At 45.1% G+C, this 16,531-nt stretch overlaps 1 protein-coding gene across 2 annotated transcripts in view; it reads right to left on the bottom strand.

The window, feature by feature from the left end:
* LOC101334013 (olfactomedin-like protein 1) overlaps window positions 1-16,531 on the bottom strand; it is a 386,099-nt gene that overhangs the window by 162,246 nt on the left and 207,322 nt on the right. For both annotated transcript variants that reach the window (XM_073807906.1, XM_004311603.4), the window contains one exon: window positions 14,113-14,401. In XM_073807906.1, coding sequence (XP_073664007.1) covers window positions 14,113-14,401 — 289 coding nt within the window. The remainder of the gene's footprint in view (window positions 1-14,112; window positions 14,402-16,531) is intronic.

Here is a 16,531-nt window from a genome sequence, read left to right as displayed (position 1 = left end):
GGAACAAGCCCAAAATCTCAAGAAATGAATAAATACCTACAAATACATATAATATGCTTGGTACTGTGATAGGTACTTATTTGCATTAATTTATCTACGTCTTATAATAAGCCTAAGTGGTAGATATTTTAATCTCCATTTTCCAAGTTTAAAAAAAAAAAAGTTTGGATAAGTTACCTGGATAGATCATCTAGCTAAGAGGGCCTCTGAGCTCATCTGAGCTGGAAGGCAGGGCCATCCAGGACACCCCCAGCCAGCCCCAGGAACATGGTGGATGGGTGTGTGCACATGGTGGGAAGGGGTGAGCCCGGGTGTGCCTAGAGAGGGAGAGATGAGGATAATGGACTCCCTGGGGCCTGTTCACAGGGTGCTAAGATATCTGTCCTGACTGGGAAGCTCTCAGGCTGCCCATCCTCCTGGGAAGAAAGTTAGCAGGCTTGCAGCCCAGCTACGAGAAACTATGGCTAAGAACAAGGCATTCAATGTCTCATCAGTGAGAAAATGTTCATTTAAAATACAGGAGAAATTAATACAAACATTATTCTTTCTCCTTCTACTCCTCTTTTCTAATGCAGAAGCCTTGAAGAAATAGCAAAACAAGAGTGTTAGATGGTTTTGATCAGGGAAACACAGTCCGGGGGGGAACACAGAATTTCCAACCCCGTGAGGTCCCTTTGGCTTCTCCTATCCCTTTGTAGCCAGAACCTGGGACTGGGAGTCAGAGACCTGAGTGGTCCGAGCTCCATCTCTGCCTCCCTCTGTGACTCCCTGAAAGTTCCTTGTCAATCAAGCCTTAGCTTTTCCAGCTGCAGAACGAGGGGTTTAGCCTGGATGTCGTATAGTTTATTCAGGTGGATATTCTGTAATTTTTATAAATTCCTCCTCTTTTGGAATTTGGGGAAAATATACTCACAGTGTCTGAGTAAAAGGGTAAGTTAAAACTCCCTGCTGTGCTTCTCTTGAGAGGAGATAATTAACAGGAGTAAAAGGTTGAGGAAGGATAGGAAACAAATTGAAAACTTTTGAGTCCAGCCAAGATGCAAATTATTTAACAGAGACACTGACATTGTACAAACCAGAGAATGAAAATCTGTGGTTTAGCCCTCAGGCAGACTTGCAGACAAGCAATTAGGATAGAATTTGGCCCAAGGCCTCAGAGTGAATTCATATATAAATATCATTTATTTGAATCTTTTAAATATTTTCCCCCTTATTTAATAGGATTACTCTCCAGACTTGCTGAGACTCGTCCCTCCATAGGGGAATGACTCAATCAGAGTTATGTTTTAAAAACAGTGGTCTGCATATTAGTAGAGAATGAACGGGGGGGTGGGTAGAGGTGGGGGAGAGGGGATAGAGGGAGACAGGTGGAGAGTCTGTAAGTACAATCCAGACGAGAAAAATCTAAATGGTGATGGGAATGAAAAAATGGGCACAGACTCAAAAAACAGAAAAAGAGAGGTCAGGTAACTGATTCAGTTGTGGGAGTGGAGTGATAAACCAGACTCAAGGTTTTGAGACAGAAGGGAAGGGGGGAGGGCACAACCTTTAAAAGTATGACACTGAGGATACAACAAAAACTGGTTAGACACAACTAGGCCCAAGATGGCAGAAGATTCAACGTCCAGTAGGCCTTGAGCCCCATGATACGCTCATTGTACTACATTTGCATATGTTAAATGACACCCACAGGCACCATGACAGTTCTGAGGCCGACCATAAAAGACCAAAAGGTGGGTGATGGCCCAATTCCTGGAAATCTCCAACCATTCCCCAAAATAATTGGAAAAATCCCCCCATTCATTAGCCTATGAAATTACCCAGCCTGTAAAAACTAACCACCCCGTATTTCGGGGCTGCACTCACCTTCTGAGACAGACCACATTCTATCTATGGAATGTGTATTTCTCAATTCACCTGCTTTCACTTTACTATGGCTCACTCTTGAATTCTTCCCTGTGTGAAGCCAAGGAACCTCACTTGGCGGCCTGTCCCATGGACTTGCCCAAGACCTCAGACGTGACCATCCTCTCACGCCCCATTTTCCTACAACAGTTGGGGGTGATAGAATGCATGAGACAGCAACAGGGAAGGAAGGTCAGATTTAACTGGGAAGAAAAGTGATGAATTCACTGAAAAGAAGAGAATTTCTGTAAAGCCATGCATATTTTGACTGCTTCTTGAAATTCTCTGTTATAAATCTTGATTTCTTCAACCATCTGAATTGTATTCATGTTAATAAACACTTGTCAATACCTCTGAAGTGACAGGTACATGGGGATGTCAAAGATGACAGCTCTCAGACGAGTAGTCAATTATGAAGCTTCAAGCTATTACAATAAAACTGTCAATGTGGACTTAAGTGTTCTGGAAACTAGGGGCATTTATGCTTTTTGCCCACAGGATATATTTCTTTTTTTTTATTTAATAAATTTATTTATTTTATTTATTTATTTTTGGCTGGGTTGGGTCTTCGTTGCTGCATGAGGGCTTTCTCTAGTTGCGGCGAGCAGGGTCTACCCTTCATTGCAGTGCGCAGGCTTCTCATTGCAGTGTCTTCTCTCATTGTGGAGCACAGGCTCTAGGGGCACGGGCTTCGGTAGTTGCGGCACGCGGGCTCAGCAGTTGTGGCTCACAGGCTCTAGAGCACAGGCTCAGTAGTTGTGGCGCATGGGCTTAGTTGCTCCACGGCATGTGGGATCTTCCCGGACCAGGGATCGAACCTGTGTCCCCTGCATTGGCAGGTGGATTCTCAACCACTGCGCCACCAGGGAAGCCCCTCACAGGATATATTTCTGATATGTCAGCATGGTACCCAAGGTCCTTCATCTGACCTCTTTTGTCATTTGCCCACCACAATGGACTAGTTACTAGTCACTGAACTTGCCATGGCCTCTCACAAGTTTTAAACTTTGCCCCTACTTTTCCTTAGCTCATCTTCACTAACTTAGGATACATCTCTTGTCCTTCAAAACAAAAGTCTCTGACTCTTGCATAGCAGCTAGTTGCTCCTTCCTGTGTACCTGAAGCATTCTGTGCAGCCCTCTTCTGGGGCAGTTTTCGGGCTGAATTGGAATCGCCCATTCACTTTGCTTCCTTGCAAGCATTTAAGACAGAAGCTGCGCCTTGTCTTTTTATCCACAGTGCCTGAGACACAGTACACATCTCCCTCACTATTCAAACGCTTACTGTTCAAACTCAGGAATCAATTAGATTCAGATAATGCAGTATTAGTCAGTTGCTACCCCAACTCACGCTAGGCCAACTTGGAAATCAAATAGATTCAAATAACAAGAAGTATGTGTGGACATTAGCAGGTGCCATTTCACTGTCCGAATGCCTGGGGGGTTGGATAGCAGGAAGGCAGGAAGACCAGCTTATATGAAGTGGTACTCAGTGAGCCATGGGAGGATTTGGCTTTGCAGACGGGCTGAGAACCCAGGGTGAGTGCTTAAACAGGGGCTGGCATACAATACGCGCTCCACATGTTTTGGTGAGTCGCACAGAACTCTTTAGTGAATCCACCTCAAAGGTCTTTCTAGGTTCCCAACACTAAAAGTATTTCATGGCACCCAGTACAGAGCCCGGCCAGCTTCCCTTTATTAGTGATTAGCAGCAGAGTGTGAGAAAGAAAACATGGCTGTTGACTTGCATGGCTGGGTGCTGCTCAACAGCATGGAGTGTGTGGAAGCTGGGAAGACCTGTGAGTAGGCGCGAGTCCACTGCTTCCACTGGAATTACCTATAGTTGGAGTTCATAGCCAGGATGTGTCCTTTCAGAAGAGGACAGCTTTCCATAACCTCATCTTACTTGTTTTTCTTCCACAGTATTTATCTTCTTTCTGACATATTATAAATTTCCTTGCTAATGTAGTAATTGTTTGACTCCCCTCAATAGAATGTAAGCCCTATGACGGCAGGGCTTTATCCAATGTGTTATATTCACTGCTGGACATCCTGTCCTAGAATAGCCTCCAGCACATATTACTATTTCTCTATTTTAATTATGACGATGCTAAGAGATATACATCAACAAAAACTCTTTGGGGTCCTGAATAATTTTTTAAAAGTAAAGGGTTCCTGAGATAAAAGTTTGAGAGCTGTGGTCCTAGAGGATCCAGGCTGGTAAATACTCATGTAAAGTGAAGTACGGAACTGGGCAGTCCTCCAGGGAACTTCTCTGATCAAACAGCCTCTGTTTTGCATTATTTATCTAACTGTTGCAACATCTTAAGCATTCCAGGTTTATAATTATGAACTTCTTGCTTTTATTTAACTTTTATTTAAAGACTAAGCTGGGTTTTGTTTTTTGCATATTGGGTTAATTTTTTCCTGTAATATTCTTACCCAAACTAAAAAGGATGGAGATGTTCTCAATGTCTAGGTGTGGTATTACCATTCTCCCATGTGCCTGGTTAGAAAACAGAATCATTTTGCGTGTTGCCATGGATTCTTCCCGTGCAATCAATCCCACTGTTCTCTCTATCCTTTCTCAACGTGTGTGGGTATAGCAGCTGCTCACCTCATCCTGAACTCTGCAGCAGCCCTCTCACTGGTTCTTTGGTCTCCCCTCAAAACCATCAATCACACTAATGCCCCACTAATCCACTGCTTTCCTATAGAGATTTGCATATTTAAAATCCCATCTTTTTCTTTTCTTTTTTTTCTTTGCCACACCACACGGCATGTGGGATCTCAGTTCCCTGAACAGGGATCAAGCCCACGCCCCCTGCATTGGAAGGCAGAGTCTTAACCACTGGACCGCCAGGGAAGTCCCTAAAAACACATCTTGAGTGCTGCCTCTTTCCAGAAGCAGCAACACCAAAAGCCTCAGATGGATGCTACTAGAGGTTCTAGGGAAGGATGGGCTCCAGAGCCAGACTTGAACTTGCTTTGGCCAAAAGAACGTGGTCAAAGTGACCAGACCTTGGTGTGCTTGTGCCCTCTCCCTCAGACATCTGCCTCCACCACAAGAACAAGCCCAGGTTTGCCTCCTGCAAGATCAGATGCCATGTGGAGAAGAATAAAGCCATTGCAACTGAGGCCATCCTCAACCAGCCATCTCCTGGGCAACGTGTCACTAATTGTAGATGCACTAGGGAGCCCTGCCGAGAATAGCTAAGCCTGGTCCAGGCCAACAGAGCTCCCAGCTGCCCTGTGGACTCCTGAGAAATAGTCAATGATTGTTTTAACCCACTAACTTTCAAAGTGGCTTGTCATGCAGCATTATTTTTTTTTTTTTTTTTTTGCGGTACGCGGGCCTCTCACCGCTGTGGCCTCTCCCATCGCGGAGCACAGGCTCCGGACGCGCAGGCTCAGTGGCCATGGCTCACGGGCCCAGCCACTCCGCGGCATGTGGGATCCTCCCGGACCGGGGCACGAACCCGCGTCCCCTGCATCAGCAGGTGGACTCCCAACCACTGTGCCACCAGGGAAGCCCATGCAGCATTATTGTGGCAGACACCTCGTGTGGGGTCCGGGTAAGGGAACCATGAGCAAGATAGGGAGACTGAGATGAATCTAGTGTGTCTAGCGGGTGGTGCTTACTCTTCAGCGTAGCAGGAAAGTGGGAGGAAGATCGGGCTACATGAAACTCTGAGACACAGTTTCATCATCTGAAAAGAAGTCATAATACTATCTACCTAGCAGAGTTGTCATGGGCATTGGCTACCATATCAGATACAAGAGGCGTAATGGAATTCCTGGCAAACAGTTGCTTCCACTTTCCAAGAAACTACTCCTCAAGGTCAGAAAATACTGATCCCTACTCTGTTCCAGGCACTGTGTTAGACTTGGGGAACACAGCATGAATAGTGCAGAGATGCATGGAGTATATTTTATGTTTTCAGAATAGCAGATTCAACACAGCATAGAGCATCAGGTGAATGGGAACCGGCAGTAGTGGCACAAGACTAAGTTGAGAAATGCTAAAAGTTGCTGTGTTCAAAACTTACAGTTACCAAAGGGGAAAGGGGGGGGGAGGAATAAATTTGGAATTTGGGATTAGGTACACACGACTATATATAAAATAGATAAACAACAAGGACCTACTGTATAGCACAGGGAACTATATTCAATATCTCATAATAACCTATAATGGAAAAGAATCTGAAAAAGTATATATATATATATTTTCAGATATATATCTGAATCACTTTGCTGTACACCTGAAACACCTGTAAATCAACTATACTTCAATAAAAAAATAAAGAACTTAAAGAAAACTTAAAAAAAATTGTTCATATGGCTTGTCATCTACTTCTACAATAACAGTAAATACAATAGATATAGAATGTACAATATTCATGGTTTTTATTTAATCAGCAGGTATTACTTTCAGAGAGAATAACAAAACAAATTATTTGAAGAAAGCTACGTTGGGGTCAGTTGTAAAGGGCTTTCTTTATGTTATTTTATGGGGTTTGCTTTACCCTGTAGGTTGTGGCTGCCATCCAAGATGATAAGCACTGATGCAGTAATTTTATCAAGATAACCCTGGTGGCAATACAGGATGAAACCCTGGAAAAGGAAGATCGGTTAGGAGTCTTCTGCAGTCATCGAGACTGGAGATGATGAGCGAGCAGTGTAGATGGAAAGAATAAACTTGAGAGACATTCAGCAGGAAGAATCTATTGAGCAACTTAACAGATGAGGGCCAAAGGGATGCTCCTGAGATTTCTAGCACAGGAGAGTGTGTGTGGGACTCTTCTGTTAACTGAGAGAATAGTGGGGGAAAGCAGAGGAAGTTCATTATTTAAAAATAAATGAAGAAAAGGCAGGGAATTAAAAACCAAGGGTTGGAGAGCGGTGGGGAACTGATGTTTCTTGGACAGGATTTGAAAGAATGATTTAAAGCAATCTGTTTGTGAGTAGGAATCATCATCAAATAACAACTAAGAGGCCTCACATGGTCTTCATGCATGTCCCACAATAATAATGCCTCTGGGCGCAGGTATTTAGTCTCAGAGCCGAGGGCTGCTACCTGAGGGCCTCTGTGACAGCCCTGCAGATGGCCGGCCTGGCCCCGGTTCTCCCTGCTATGAGCACTCAAACTCCCCCACTGCCAGCCCATTCTGAACACTAGAGCCAGATGATCTTCCTCAAAACCTCCATCTGAGCCCGGACACTCCCCTGCGTACCACTCTTACGCAAAACAGCACGATGGGAAAGGTTAGTATATGTAGGAGTCGGCCTGCCTTGGTTTGAACCCTCCTCTGGCGTCAGTTAGCAGTGAGACCTTGGACAGATGACTTATTCACTCAGTGCCCTGATTTCCACATCTATAAAATGGGGGTTAATTATAATACCTGTCACATAGGTTTGTTGTGAGAATTAGCTGATATAATCCAACAAGACATAGAAAATACTTAAAGATTACCCGGTACATAATAAGCGCTCAATAACTATTAGCTACGGGTACTCATATTACTTTCATTCCCCACAGCTAGAAAGCGAAGAGGCTCAGCACAAAGGAGCTTAGGTCTTGTCTGGTTCTTTCATCTCCTCTCCACTTCTCCCTACACCTGAGGTCTACTGAACCCTAAGCCCGATTAGGCCTTTGTACATCCGCATGCTGGTCATTTGCTTGAAGTGCCCTTTACTCTGTTCTCCATGTAATTAGTTCTTTTCCAACATTAAAACTTGGCTTGAGGGTCACATTCCAGATTCCACGGTCTCCCCCATCCCCATCTCCATGGCAACCTTGACCTTACTTAATTACTGAATGCCTGCCCCTGTGCTTCTGTGACACCCTCCATCAGAACAGGCATCACACTACCTGTTATTCTGTGTTTGTTTGGAGGTTTCCCCACTTGGCTGTAAGCTTTTTGAGGACAAGAATGTTATCCTATTCAATGTTCCATCTCTAATGCCTGGCACAATGCCAACGTATATACGGAATTCAGCTAGAGATTTGTTGAATGAATGAACAAATGAATGAGTCAGAGAGAGAATGAATGGGGAGGTTCACTACACCTGGAGCCAAAGCCATCAGCTAAAACAACTCTGGGATCTTCTATTAATACCTGTAGTGATGGTCCTGGAGGTATCCTCATAGACCACGGGCCTATGTCCGTTGGCCTTTCTGAACCCAGCACAGTGACCTATGGCACTGTCCCAGAGGCAGCACAGGATAAGCTGTACATATATATACCTTTGGCACTGCTGCTCTGCGAATGCAGTAACTTCTGTGTGTGTATGTGTGTGCGCACACAAGTACTCTCATACCCTCCTGCGCTCACACCTGTGTGTACCCTCAATGCCCTCCTTTGTGGGAGATACCTCTGTTGCAATTTAGAGTTATACATCTCTTAATGTTTTGTTCCACTCATCGCAAACTAATGGACCTTGAGAGTTGGCTCACAAATATGTTTTATTTGGCTTCTAGTGGGTTTTATCCTAGTTTGTTTTTTTTTAATTTTAATTTAATTTAATTTAATTTAATTTAATTTAATTTAATTTTTGCGGTACGCAGGCCTCTCACTGCCGTGGCCTCTCCCGTTGCAGAGCATAGGCTCCAGACGCGCAGGCTCAGCGGCCATGGCTCACGGGCCCAGCCGCTCGGCGGCATGTGGGATCCTCCCGGACCGGGGCACAAACCCGTGTCCCCTGCATCGGCAGGCAGACTCCCAACCACTGTGCCACCAGGGAAGCCCTGTTTTTATTTTTTATTTTGTTTGGTTTTTAATGGCTTTCAGTATGAGGCACACACATTTATACCTGAATGGACCCCAGAGGCATTTGAATTTGCAGCAATAGACTTTCTCCTCTAAAACATGATCTAACAAAGGATATGAGTTATTTACCTCAGCAGGGAGAGGGTTACTGGAGGTAATTTGCATGCACTCTTGCAAATAAAGGAGCGGGACTAAAACAGGAAGTAAAATAATGCTATAATGTCTTATTCTGACTGCCTTGAGAATTTTTCTTTACAAGCTATTTACAAGTTAAGAAGAGGTTAACACTCTTCTGATCCATCCATGAATACAGCCTGTGGAATCTGCCAAAGACTGTTAGTTGGATAAATTCTCAATCTGGGTATCTGAACCAGTGGTGCTTTGCCATAAGTCGCCAAGTGCAATGCAAAATTTCTTTTTACTTATAACAGTTATAGTACCAAAGACTTGGAATGAGTTTAAAATATAAGTTAGATTGTATTCAAATATCTTTCAGTCACTGCATTCTAAATTGTGTGCGTGAGAGAGAGAGAAAGAGAGAGAGAGAGAGAGAGAGAGAGAGAGAGAGAGAGAGAGAGGGAGAGAGAGAGAGAGAGAAAGGAGGAGAGAGAGTCTATATGTGTTAGAGTTAAGGTTCTAAGAATTTTACCTTAGCCCAAACATCACTGGAATTGCGGTCCTCACGTGAACATCATTTGTGGATCATCTCTCAATAAAGGCTGAAGACTTGAGAACAGCTCTACAGGAAATGGCTTAATTACAGAGCAACTCTACCGTATTTATTATCCCCAGTATCTGGCCCTTTGTAGTTGCCCAATAAATATTCCTAGAATAAACGAGAACCATTTAGACTGATGTTAGAATTTTCTGGAAATCTCCTAAGACACAATGTTGAATTTTCCAAGGAAGTTATGTTATCTTCTCTCTCTAGGTTTTCTGAAAACACTAAGATGGCACGTATGTATGAACGAAACACTTGATGTGACCTCTGGCGACCCTCCCTAGCCCATAATCCCATATTTGCCCACACGAGGATGCTGACTTGAGGCCTCAGGATTCTAGTGAAAGTTTCACAGCCAGCACAGTCCCAGCAACCAAGGTTAGAAGATAGGAAGATGGGAGCCTTGTGGGAAGAAGGTGGGTACAGGTAACAGCACTGGCTGGGATGGGCAGAATTCTAAGGTTCCCACCCCCATGGTCATGCCCTACATACTCCCCTCCCCTTGAGTGAGGGCTGCAGCCTCACTCAATATGATTGTGAATATGATTGCCCTCCTTGACTAGGTTACATCATGAGACAAAGCTAAAGAGATTTTGGAGATATAATTAAGGTCCAAAATCAGTTGATTTTGAGTTAATCAAAAGGAAGATGATTATGGGTGGGCTTGACCTAAATCTTAAAAGAGAGACTGAGCACATCCCAAAGAGAGGCGCTCTCCTCCTGGCCCCGAGGGAGCAGTAGGCACATTGCGAGCTGCCTGTGAAGAGGAGCGGCTTCTGGAAGCTGAGGCCTCCGCCCTACAACCACAGGAAGGTGAATTCCGCCAACATCAATGAACTTGAAAGAGGACCCTGAGCTCCAGGTGAGAAGGGAGCCCAGCCAACACCTTGATTGTACCCTCACGAGACTGTTGAACGAAGCATCCAGCTAAGCTGTGCCTGGACGCCTGAACCCAAAGAAACTCTAAGATAATACACGTGTATTATTTTAAACTGCTAGAGCTGCGGTGATTTGTTACACAGTATTAGAATAACTAATACAGGCATAGTTACTAAGATACATGGCCGAAACCATGGGGGATGGGCACAGTATGTAAAATACAAAACAGTGCATGGAAGGGGGATAGACTGGCATTCCAAAGTCCATCCTTGGGCACAGAACTTCTGGAAATAACAGGTCAGAGGGCACTAATCACGCAGTTGTGATTGTTTGCAGGTCTGTCTTTCCCTAACCAAGTTCTGAGGGGTCTCTGCCATCATAGATGATTTTGCCCTGACCCCGGCTCTCTGAGTACAGGAATGAAGACGTCAGTATATTCACGGTCAGGCTGAGGAGTCAAACACACACAGATATGCGTGGTTGAGAGTTAGTGCTGCCCTGGAAGATTGAGTGAGGCGCTCCAGGTGCATTAGGGGCCAATCTGTCTGGTGGGGCGGGGAGGGGAGAGCTGGGGAGGTGGGCAGAAGTGTTTACAGAGAATCCACAGAATTTTTGAGACATAAAAGGTGGGTAGAAAAATATATATACATATATATATATATATATATTTGTTTATCTGTTTTAATTGCTCCTGCATGTGGGTAAATTATGGGAGGAGATGGAGATCAGCTCAGGCCACTTTCTGAAGGGTCTTCCTCATATAAAAGGCTGAGATTTGAAGGGGTTTTTTGTGGCTGTTGATAATTGGTGCCAAACGGCGAACACATTCTACATCCACGTGTGTTGTGGGAAGGCCTACGAGACAGCACACGGCAGGAGGAGGCAAAACCAGAGGCCAGAGAAGCTGTAAGAAAGCCAGTGCAGGATGCAGACATGTTCCACTGCTTCCTCTGTCCCTGCTGTGAGCACAGGGCCCATCCAGGAGTCGAGGCAAAAAGTGCTTGTTGAATCATAAACTGACAAATCATCAAAAGAGGGCTCCCGGATTCCCTGGTGGCGCAGTGGTTGAGAGTCCGCCTGCCGATGCAGGGGACACGGGTTCGTGCCCCAGTCCGGGAAGATGCCGTGGAGTGGCTCGGCCCGTGAGCCATGGCCGTTGAGCCTGCGCGTCCGGAGCCTGTGCTCCGCAACGGGAGAGGCCACAACAGTGAGAGGCCCGTGTACCGCAAAAAACAAAAAACAACAACAAAAAAGAGGGCTCCCGAGGCAACAGGCATGGAAGCAGCCATCTCTGAAAAGTCGAAAGAGTTTTCACTCACCGTGGAGCTGGGAGAGGGAATATTTTAGGCCTCCAAGGTCTGAGAGATGAGGCAGAGGACAAGGGTTGAAATAGCAGAAAGTCCAGACTCAGGACCTCTGCTGAGCTCTAGCTGGAGTGGAAGTGGGCAACCTCAAGGCCTGAGGGGCTTAGAGTGTCTCAGAGATCCAAGCCAGCACCATCGTCCAGGCTTGGGGTCCTCCCTCACCCCTGGGGAGAGCACATTCTAGCTCAGGCTACATTTAGCACCCAATCCTCCCCATCAGCTTTTTAGGGAGCTGTTCCTTTTCCACTGGCTCATCCTTGCCCTTTTCCCCAGTCCCTCGTCCCATGCTTACCCCCAGCTGCTCCCTCTCAGAAGGAGGAGGTTCATCTCAAGACAGGGCCAGAAAGGACCACTCACTTGACCAACTTGACCAAGTGCTTCATGATATAGATAAGGGACCCTCTTCTCTGTCTTCTGACTCAGAGATAAGATTTTCTCTTTTCTGCCAAAACCTAATAACCCCTCTGTCTGTGCTAACAATCCCTCTATCCATTCATTCATTCGTCCCCTTAGTTATTCACCAACAAGTATTTATTGAACATAGACACAATTCTAGGCACTGGGATGCAGCATCGAACATGAAAGGCAGGATCCAGGCTCTCATAGAGCTGACACTCGAGAAGGGGAGGCAGAAAATGAGCATCGAGCAAATAAATGAACTAGAAGATCTCAGAGTAATAAGCGCTCCGAAAAAAACAACAAAAACAGTCCAGTAGTAAGTGCTCCACAACGCCTCTTGGGTTACCTTTCGCAGCGTACTTCAGACCAACCACCCGACGGCCTAGGCCAAAGACCCAGGAAGCATCGTGGACTCAACCCTCTCATTTTTCACATTCAATTATCTGTCACAAAGCCACGTGTATTCCAATTCTCAGTGACTCTGAAATCCGTCTGTCCTTCTCCATCTCCCTGACACTTCATGCAGACACCATCACTTATTGACCAATTTTTTGCAGTATTTCCCTGATTAGTGTTCTCTCTCTAGTCTCGTCCTCTTCCTGCATGTCATGCCCCTGCTTAAAATTGTTCAATGGTTCTCAACAGTTTCTTCAGTCAAGTTCAACCCCCTTAGCCTAGCACGCAAGGTCTTTCATTATCTGGGTGCTACTGAACCCTTCAGCCTTGCTTCCCTGCACTCACCTGCCCCACGCAGCTTCCACTCAGCCATCACTGCAGATCTACATGTGGAAGTGTTACTTGCCTTTGACCTGCTGCACCCTCACTTAACGCGCCCTCTGCTCATCGTTCTCTAACTTCTTTGTTCAAAAGTCAGATCAGATGTCACCTCATTTTGGAAGACCCATGGAGTTTTTACAAGGATTACATTGAAAAGATATATGAGGGGCTTCTCTGGTGACACAGTTGTTGGGAATCCACCTGCCAATGCAGGGGATATGGGTTCGATCCCTGCTCCGGGAAGGTCCCACATGTCGCCGAGCAAGTGGGCCCGTGCGCCACAACTACTGAGCCTGCGCTCTGGAGCCCGCGTGCCACGAATACTGGGGCCCACATGCCCAGAGCCCGTGCTCCGCAACGGGAGATGCCACTTCAAAGAGAAGCCCGCGCTCCGCAACGAGGGGTGGCCCCCCACCCCCCACCCACCGCTTGCCGCAATTAGAGAAAGCCTGCGCAGCAATGAGGACCGAATGCAGCCAAAGATAAATAAATTTTAAAAAAAAAATAAAGAAAAAGAAAAGATACGTGAAACCCTTAGCCCAATAACGGCATTCAGCTTATGTCTTATTTACCTGATGAAATTTCTTACATTTGGGGCAGGCATAATTAGCATATAAATAAAGTTTTCCTATTTGCAATGAAACCATGTCAGAATACAGCCTCTGAGGTGGGGGACTTGTCTCCCTCATTGTTTTAATGAAATGGAAATTTTCCTTCTCATTTATGTTTTTGTTGCTTAATACTTGCTATTATCATTTGAGCTTCTAACCATTATTCTTAATGGCCTGGAAGTGATTCTGATGGATCCCAAGATTGGAGACAAATACCTTGAACATATCATCATCCCAACAGAATACACAATAATAATTCACTGTAGTTCCTGGCCCTGAGGGTTGGCTGTTGCCTTGTCCAATTTCACGATGTTTCTGGGCACATTTGCAGCCTCTCCCTACTCCCAGGGCACTGGGAGAATCCACCAACCTGCCACTCTTCGTGGCAGGGGACCACACACCTCTATCAACCCAAGGTCTATCTCGAGATGCCCTTCCTAGGCTGGCTTCTAACACCATAGCCCTGGTCTTCTACGGGGGCTTCAGGAACTCTCTGGGAAAGGGAAAGCTGCTTTCTGAGAATGGGTTTTCCCTTGGACACCTGTGCCCCGATAAGGTTTCTCTCCCAGCACATGCCCACAAGAGCACATATCCAGTTCTTACTGGGTCAGACCCCCTACCTGTGTGGGAGCTGTCTCCGAGCGTGAAAGTCCCCAGAAGGGGTAATAAAAGACGCAGTTCTCTTACTTGCATTCAGCAGTGTCCGGATCCTTTTCTCCTCCTCAGCTCCTTGGACTTGCTTTTCTGTCAGCATCTTGTCCTCTGATTCTGTGCACACCTCAGCCTCCCGCAGGTACTCCAGGTAGTCGATCTCCCGCTGGGCACGTTCGACTCTCAGGACCAGGTTATGGACCGCACTCTTGTACTCACTTGTGTACGTCTGACATCGTCCCAGCATAACGGATATGTTTTTCGAGAACTCTCGGAAATCTTCAATGTATTCTCTCGTTGCTTGGGTACATTTCTGCAGTCCTTGCTTCAGTCAGAAAATAAATTCCCAAATTACTGCCAGTTATTTAACTTGCCCAAGTAATATCAACAGCTCTCGTTCACAGGAAAAAGACTTTTAAAATACAGATAGTCAAATGGGGGGGAAATAAAAATCACCCACAGTTCCTTAATTCAAAGGACTATTGACACTTTAGTGTACAAATCTTTAAAAGTTTTCCCATGCATGTAGTCATACATATATAAACATATTTTTAATGTGATTTCGCTACATGTATGTTTTATAACATATTTTTAGCTTGCTGATATATTGTGAACATATTTCAATACCAATTAATATATATCTATACCATAATTTTAATGACACAATTCCATTGAATTGACATCCCATTATTGTTTCCATTAGACTCTTTTTAATGGACACTTATGTAGTTTTCAACGTTCTGCCATTCAAACAAAGTCTTTGTCTTTACATATTTGTGTATTTCTCTGGTTATTTTCTGAGGATACCTTTCCAGATGTGAGCTCCATCCCCAGCACCTGCACAGGGCCTGGCACACAGTCGTACTCAATAAATACTTGCTGAATGAAAGCTAAGTAAATGAAGGATGGAAATGGGAGGGGTTGCTGGGTCAAACAGCATGTAGACTTAAAGACCATTTGGCGGTTCACCAAAATGCTCTCCACAAAAGTTGTAACAATATTAATATATACTCCAAACAGCAGGATATAAGACTGTTCATTGATGAATGAAAGAGAGAGAGAAAGGTGGGGGGAGAGAGAGTGTGTGAGAGGAAGGGAGGGAAGGAAGGAGGGAGAGAGAGACAGCAATAGAGAGGGAGAGAGAAACAGGAAGGGTGAGAGGGAAAGACGGAGGAGAGAGAAATTGTCTACATCTTTCCTCCTTTTCCTTACCCCTCTGACACAAATCCCTCAGTGGCTTCACTTTGCTGCTACGTGTCTGCCTTGGCCTGGTGGAGCACCTGGGGACTCAACTTCCCGCCCAGGTTACCACGATCGGGGCGGGAAGACCTATATACATCATATCCCTATCTTCTTAAATCCACATTCATAGCTATGAAAGTATCAGTCTATACTCGATACCCTTGTCTGCAGACAGATTCGAGTATTGGGAAAGCTTGCAGGGATGTGACTGGCGCTGACCCCCAAGGCAGGTTGGTGGTAAATGAAGAGGGACCACGGTTGAGAGTAATTCTGGCACATTTAAGGAGGTGAGACTGGGCAGGAGGTGTCTGAGGAGAGAGCAAATGAGGCAGCAGCAAGAGGCCACTGGCCTGGGAACATTTCCTCCATGGCTTCCTGGCCTCAGTCCGCCGGACGTTAGGAAACGTGTGCAGCCTGCTCTGAGGAACTGTTTTACCCTGACTGTAACCAAATCGTTTGGACTTGAAGAGTTTTCAGGAAAAAACAGAAAATTGGAGATAAGCGTGTCTTTGAGAGAAGATAAATAATTTATCAAAAGTTAACTTGTACAAAAGCAAGGCATGAAGTACGAAACAGCCAATGTCATGGCCAGGGTGTGTCAGAGGTTACTGCGGAGGGTTACATTTGGCCCTGGGAGTCTGTCCCTGCGGCAAAAATGTTGGGTTTTGCAAAGTTTAATGAAGTGGCAGCTGCAACACTTGGAGAAAAAGAGGCCCCAACGCTTTTCTCTCTGTTTAATGTTGCTGAAATCTGCTCATTTCTAAAACCAAGTCCAGTTGAGCAAAAGAAGCTAAGAGCTTCTCAGGACACCAATGTCATGACTTTTTGCAGTGACCTAATGGCTCACCATGAAAAGACATAAAGAAAACTAAAATCTGCGATCATCCTGATACAGTAAAACACGAAGAAAACGTGACCAAATGTTTAATTTTCCTATTTTAAAAACTGAGCAACTGAATAATATTTTAGACATTTACCACCATGCCAGGCAATGTTCTAAGTAGGAATTAATTTATTAAATCTTCAGAATAGCCGTAAGAGGTAAATTCTATTATCGTCCCCATTTTACAGATGAGGAAAACCTGCCAGAGCAGAGGATAGCGGAAAGCCCTGCTCAAGGTCTGGGAGAAACCACTAGACTATGAAAAATACTAAGTGTACATTTAGCAATCTATTTATCATTCACTATCTGGAAAAATGCATCACAGTAGGT

Source organism: Tursiops truncatus, chromosome 8, assembly GCF_011762595.2.
Source record: "Tursiops truncatus isolate mTurTru1 chromosome 8, mTurTru1.mat.Y, whole genome shotgun sequence".
In the NCBI taxonomy this organism is placed as follows: Eukaryota; Metazoa; Chordata; class Mammalia; order Artiodactyla; family Delphinidae; genus Tursiops; species Tursiops truncatus.
The sequence above is the reverse complement of the archived record's forward strand: the minus strand, read 5'-3'. Positions and strand labels throughout refer to the sequence as shown.